General features: G+C 42.1%; 2 protein-coding genes across 14 annotated transcripts in view; both read right to left on the minus strand.

Moving 5' to 3' along the window:
- Window positions 1-816: 816 nt before the first annotated feature.
- Window positions 817-2689, minus strand: LOC112487879 (calcium/calmodulin-dependent protein kinase type II subunit gamma-like). Its single transcript, XM_025061119.1, has 4 exons — window positions 2483-2689; window positions 2306-2400; window positions 1960-2210; window positions 817-1516 (listed from the first exon to the last, which is right to left on the minus strand). The coding sequence occupies exons 1-3, from the start codon at window positions 2614-2616 to the stop codon at window positions 1978-1980; spliced, it is 462 nt and encodes a 153-aa protein (XP_024916887.1). The 5' UTR covers window positions 2617-2689; the 3' UTR covers window positions 817-1516; window positions 1960-1977.
- A 26-nt stretch (window positions 2690-2715) lies between these two features.
- LOC103386999 (calcium/calmodulin-dependent protein kinase type II subunit gamma) overlaps window positions 2716-5945 on the minus strand; it is a 29551-nt gene continuing 26321 nt past the window's right edge. For 5 of the 13 annotated variants that reach the window (XM_017037200.2, XM_017037206.2, XM_017037202.2 and 2 more), the window contains 6 exons: window positions 5777-5821; window positions 4357-4411; window positions 3902-3977; window positions 3725-3819; window positions 3379-3629; window positions 2716-2935 (listed from right to left, as the gene is read on the minus strand). In XM_017037200.2, coding sequence (XP_016892689.1) covers window positions 3397-3629; window positions 3725-3819; window positions 3902-3977; window positions 4357-4411; window positions 5777-5821 — 504 coding nt within the window. In that variant the 3' untranslated portion in view covers window positions 2716-2935; window positions 3379-3396. The remainder of the gene's footprint in view (window positions 2936-3378; window positions 3630-3724; window positions 3820-3901; window positions 3978-4356; window positions 4412-5776; window positions 5822-5945) is intronic. The other 8 variants (XM_017037207.2, XM_025061113.1, XM_025061115.1 and 5 more) reach the window with 3 other exon arrangements.

Genomic DNA, 5945 nt, shown 5'->3' on the forward strand with positions numbered 1-5945 from the left:
AAACTACGTCGAGCTTTTGGTCCCGAGTCTAATAAACACTACGTTTGGCACAAAACGGCAGATAAAGGTCGGTGACGTGAGTTAAGAAGATTCTGAATATGAATACATTTAAACATAAAAATACTTCTGTCCTCAAACATGTCAAAGAGTCTGTTAGGACGACGAAGACGATGTTGTTGTTTTTTTGGTCCTATAAAGATGGAAATAGTCCTCAAATTCAACACTTTCTACTAATTATTTTGCATAAAACTGACACCTGGATGCAAATATAGCGCTCGGAATATGTGAGCTGTGTGACGGAAGAAGTCGATTGTTTATAGGAATGAACCCTTCTATCGCCAATGTCAATTCTTCGATATATTTACTCTGGAATTATTATTATTATTATTATTGCAATTTAACATGAAAAAACCCCACAAGGTTTCTTTAAAAAAGAATCATGCTTCACATCTACAGTCACCACAGAACAACACTTAGGGGTTTTGGTTCAGGTGTGTCTTGTGTTTAGGCTTGGGTTAACATTGCCATCTAGTGGACACTATGAATACTGCAAGACAACACACCGATGGCGACCTTCTGCAACTTCAGGATTGGCCAGTCTCAACCAAGCTCTACCCTAAAGGCTGGTGTGTGTGTGTGTGTGTGTGCGCGCGTGTGTGTGAGCATGCATGTTTATATTTACACCTCAGGACCTGGAAGCAGCTAAAAAGAAACACGTTCATGCTTAAACCCTCAAAGTCACCGTTCCCTCTTTTCCTCCAGTATAAATATCTACTTTTACACAACTATGTTAAATAGACCCCTCCCACTTTTGAATAAACCCAACAAAACAACCTCAACATACATCATTCAGATGATGAAACAGTCAAACAGCTTCAGAACGCGATAGAAAAAGGTTTAAAAAAAAAAAAAATTCTTTCAGGGCAGTTACTGAAAACCAACACTTCCTGTCACGTGTTAAAAAACAGAGAATACTTTAACTTTAGTCCTAACTCTGCTGCTGCTGTCCTTCTAGGTCTGAACTGTGACTGACTGTTTATTGGTTCAGTGTTTTACAGACTTTTTTAGACTAAACTAAACTAAACACTGGTTTGTTTTTTCATCCGGACGACGGACAGAACAAGGAGCAGAAACGATGGGAAACTAAGAACCAGGCTGGTGCCCCCCTCAGGTCACCAGCACCACCGGCAGCATGCACCACCTGTGAGGAGGAGCTGACAGCAGCTGGACCTCCTCCTCCTCATCATCATCATCTACATCATCATCATCTCCTAGTGTTGGACTGGTTCAGTGAAGGTCAGTCTTTCACAGTCGGGGTTCTAAAATCTAGATACTTTTGTGTGTGTGTTTGTGTGTGTGTGTGTTTTAACTGAAATATATTTTCCTCTCTGTATGTTATTTATACAACGTTCCGAGCAGCCTCCTCTTCCTCCTCCTCCTCTCGGCCAGAATTCCAGGATCAAATCCAGCCATGGAGAATAAACGCTCCAAACAGCTTTTGACTCTCAGGCAAAACCTGGAGGAAACAGTCGTAGAAAATCAACACATCACTCACTGCTTTCTGTTGTTATTTCTGTTTCAATTATTTAATATTAATAATAATATTAATAATAATAATAATCTATAACACTTTTCTTTTCTTGACACTGTTCAACAGTTTGGAAAATAAGCCCAAAACTTAGAAGTTTGAGTAATTTTCCAGGTGGAATTGTGATGAAGACGGATCACTGCAGCGGTACTGAAGACAGAACTATTTCGGAGCCTCTCACGTCGACACGTTCTCAGCTACAAATCTCCACTGACCTTCGTTAAAAACTATTATTCCTACTGAACTAAACTGGACCTAAAATCCATTGAACATAGGAAATAAAATGAACAATCGGAGCAAACAATGTAAATATTCAAATTCAAATGAAATCTCTTCAGTGACCCCCTGACCCCCGACCCCGGGGTCCTCACCTGGGCCTGTGGTGAAGATCACTGCAGCGGCGCCGCCGGAGCTCCTGAGCAGTGGAAGTGGACGTTGAGCCACTTGGCGTCTCGACGGTGCCAGACGCGGGTCTCCTCCGACTGACAGGAGCGCGGTCGACCCTGGCCGTCGATGTACTGCGTCAGCCGGATGTAGGCTATGCAGGCGGCGTCCTCTCCGATCAGGTGGACGTGGGGGTTGAGGATGGTGGTGTGGACGGGTTTGCTGTTTTTACTCAGCACTGATTGAAAAATGACGGGAGAAAAGTTTGGTCAAAAATTTTAGTGTCTGTGGATTTAAAGAAAGTCTGAACCTGAGACCGAAAATGATTCTCACGATTCTCGAAGTAGAACTTGTGGAAGTCCATTCCCTCCACCAGGTTTCCAAGAGCTTCCGGCTCAAAAGAGGTGAGTCCAGGGTCACAGATCCTCCTGTCAGCACAACAACACACACAGATATCATTCAGGCGTTTGTTAAAGTAAAAAAGAAAAAAATCCTGCTGACGTAACTCACGTGTACGCTTCAAAATCCCCGTTGTTGATGGCCTCGATCAGCTGCTCCGTCATCTTTATGATCTCCTGTTTACGAGCTGAAGATGAGGAGGCACAGGAAAAAGAGGGGAAGAAAAAGGAGAGAAGGTGAGGCATGGTTTCTAATTTTGGAGAGAGAGTCGTCCATTTTCTTTCTTTAAAGTTCCCAGATGAGCAGCTACACTGAACAATCGGACTTATGGTGGTTCAGTGAAGGTCAGTCTTTCACAGTCGGGGTTCTAAAATCTAGATACTTTTGTGTGTGTGTTTGTGTGTGTGTGTGTTTTAACTGAAATATATTTTCCTCTCTGTATGTTATTTATACAACGTTCCGAGCAGCCTCCTCTTCCTCCTCCTCCTCTCGGCCAGAATTCCAGGATCAAATCCAGCCATGGAGAATAAACGCTCCAAACAGCTTTTGACTCTCAGGCAAAACCTGGAGGAAACAGTCGTAGAAAATCAACACATCACTCACTGCTTTCTGTTGTTATTTCTGTTTCAATTATTTAATATTAATAATAATATTAATAATAATAATAATCTATAACACTTTTCTTTTCTTGACACTGTTCAACAGTTTGGAAAATAAGCCCAAAACTTAGAAGTTTGAGTAATTTTCCAGGTGGAATTGTGATGAAGACGGATCACTGCAGCGGTACTGAAGACAGAACTATTTCGGAGCCTCTCACGTCGACACGTTCTCAGCTACAAATCTCCACTGACCTTCGTTAAAAACTATTATTCCTACTGAACTAAACTGGACCTAAAATCCATTGAACATAGGAAATAAAATGAACAATCGGAGCAAACAATGTAAATATTCAAATTCAAATGAAATCTCTTCAGTGACCCCCTGACCCCCGACCCCGGGGTCCTCACCTGGGCCTGTGGTGAAGATCACTGCAGCGGCGCCGCCGGAGCTCCTGAGCAGTGGAAGTGGACGTTGAGCCACTTGGCGTCTCGACGGTGCCAGACGCGGGTCTCCTCCGACTGACAGGAGCGCGGTCGACCCTGGCCGTCGATGTACTGCGTCAGCCGGATGTAGGCTATGCAGGCGGCGTCCTCTCCGATCAGGTGGACGTGGGGGTTGAGGATGGTGGTGTGGACGGGTTTGCTGTTTTTACTCAGCACTGTTTGAGAAATGACGGGAAAAAAGTTTAGTCAAAAATTTTAGTGTCTGTGGATTTAAAGAAAGTCTGAACCTGAGACCGAAAATGATTCTCACGATTCTCGAAGTAGAACTTGTGGAAGTCCATTCCCTCCACCAGGTTTCCAAGAGCTTCCGGCTCAAAAGAGGTGAGTCCAGGGTCACAGATCCTCCTGTCAGCACAACAACACACACAGATATCATTCAGGCGTTTGTTAAAGTAAAAAAGAAAAAAATCCTGCTGACGTAACTCACGTGTACGCTTCAAAATCCCCGTTGTTGATGGCCTCGATCAGCTGCTCCGTCATCTTTATGATCTCCTGTTTACGAGCTGAAGATGAGGAGGCACAGGAAAAAGAGGGGAAGAAAAAGGAGAGAAGGTGAGGCATGGTTTCTAATTTTGGAGAGAGAGTCGTCCATTTTCTTTCTTTAAAGTTCCCAGATGAGCAGCTACACTGAACAATCGGACTCATGGCCTGCCGTTACGCCTCTAGGCCTGAAGATGGCAGCAAAGGAAGAAAAGCTAGTGCTGCTCAGCGTCACGATGTGGTCAAATTTTAAAAAAAGTAATCGACAACGCGGAGAAAAATAAATTACAATACAATTGAATAAAAAAATTAAATCTGATGTTGGCCTGTAGAGGTCACCAGAGAGTTTTTATTAACAATGTTAAAGCATGCAGAGAAGGTAAAAAAGGTTCAGACATGTACCTTTCCTACCTTTCAGCTCCTCCTCTTCTGTGTTGTTGCAGCTCTCAGTGGAACCCTGTCAAAGACAACAGGTGGACACAGTGGGACAGAAGAGTGGGTGGACGGGAGAGACACAGAGACATCACAGGACAGTTCACAGGTTTTTTTTTTTTTTAATTTAAAAGTTAAATGGAACTGGGAAGCGGTGGCTCATATTGACACAGAGACAGGCGGATGGATGGGGGGACAGACTGGACGGGGGGGTGGTGGGGGTGAGGTGGACGATGACGACGACTCCGTCCTCCCAGGAGCACAAACCAGCCAGGAAAGGACGTGGATTTTAATTTGATTTGTATGTTGAACGACTTGAACGAGGAAAAAATTTTTTAAAAAACCCTATTATTTTTACAACAAAGTCAAGGTTTTAGCTCCTAATATACTATGAAGGGAGGAAAAAAAGTTTAAAAAAAAACAAACATTATTTTTATAACAAAGTCAAGGTTTTAGCTCCTAATATTTAATATATTTAATATATAAATTGCCTTTTAAAATATATTTTTGTTCACCAATAAGTTAATAAGTTTTGGTTTACGTAGCTTTAACTATTTTGTGCTAACTTCAAATTTAATATATTAAATATATAAACTGCCTTTTAAAATATATTTTTGTTCACCAATAAGTTAATAAGTTTTGGTTTACGTAGCTTTAACTATTTTGTGCTAACTTCAAGATACTGCTAAAATACGGAACCCTGATTCAGGGAATGTTTGAAATGTTTGTTTTTACCTTTTTTAATATTTGAATGTGTTTTATTTTCTGCCCATTTTGCGTATTTTTTATCTTGTAATTTTCAGTGTTGTCTTTAACTTGCTGCACAGTCTCTAAGACTAATTATTCTTCAGAGACTAACGGCACCAGTAGAATAATTAGACCTGGATCGTTAGGACCTAACGGTGTGATGAAACAGGCTGCGTCTCAGTGGCTTCAGCAGGTCGTCGGTTTATCGATCCGTTCAGAAGGTTACTCTGCACTAATTAATTAAAACCAAATGTCACCGAACACAAAGGAAAAGGAAGAAATCTTTGAAAGCAGCCAGAAGTGGGATGTTAGAATTTTACTGAAAAAAAAAAGCCTCAGTGCCAACAAGACAAAAACTCTATTGAAATAAGTCTTTCATTAATTTTTCTTAATTAAACAGGAGAGGGCGCTGCGCATGACGCCATCATTGTTGTAAAAGAAGATCCTGCAGAAGTTTCTGACATTAGCAGCAGCTGATCGTTAATCATGCACCAGTTAGTTTGTTAATTGTTAATTGGTTAGTTGTTAACTCAGGCTGCTGGTTAAGAGTTAATTAACTATTACGATTAGAGAGACTTATCTGTAGTTACTGGGGAGTGTTAGTCGTTGCCATGGTAACAGTCGGGGCAGAAGAACAGCTTACCTTGGTGCCGTCAGCTGGGTTGTGAACAACAGTGGTCTGGGCTTCCTGGGGGAGGCAGGAGAGACTTTACCATGCAGGGATGGAATGAGTGGAGGTGAGAGGACGGACGGAAGGAAGGAAGGAAGGAAGGAAGGAAGGAAGGAAGGAATAAAGGAAGGAAGGAAGGAAG

Source organism: Cynoglossus semilaevis, chromosome 12 (genome assembly GCF_000523025.1).
Source record: "Cynoglossus semilaevis isolate Cse_v1.0 chromosome 12, Cse_v1.0, whole genome shotgun sequence".
Classification (NCBI taxonomy): domain Eukaryota; kingdom Metazoa; phylum Chordata; class Actinopteri; order Pleuronectiformes; family Cynoglossidae; genus Cynoglossus; species Cynoglossus semilaevis.

Coding starts and splice junctions, on each gene's coding strand:
- LOC112487879 (XM_025061119.1), bottom strand. CDS start 2,616: ATGCCTCACCTTCTCTCCTTTTTCTTCCCCTCTTTTTCCTGTGCCTCC. Junction 2,401..2,482: donor GGGGATTTTGAAGCGTACAC/GTGAGTTACGTC, acceptor TTGTGCTGACAG/GAGGATCTGTGACCCTGGAC. Junction 2,211..2,305: donor CAAGTTCTACTTCGAGAATC/GTGAGAATCATT, acceptor TTTTTCAATCAG/TGCTGAGTAAAAACAGCAAA.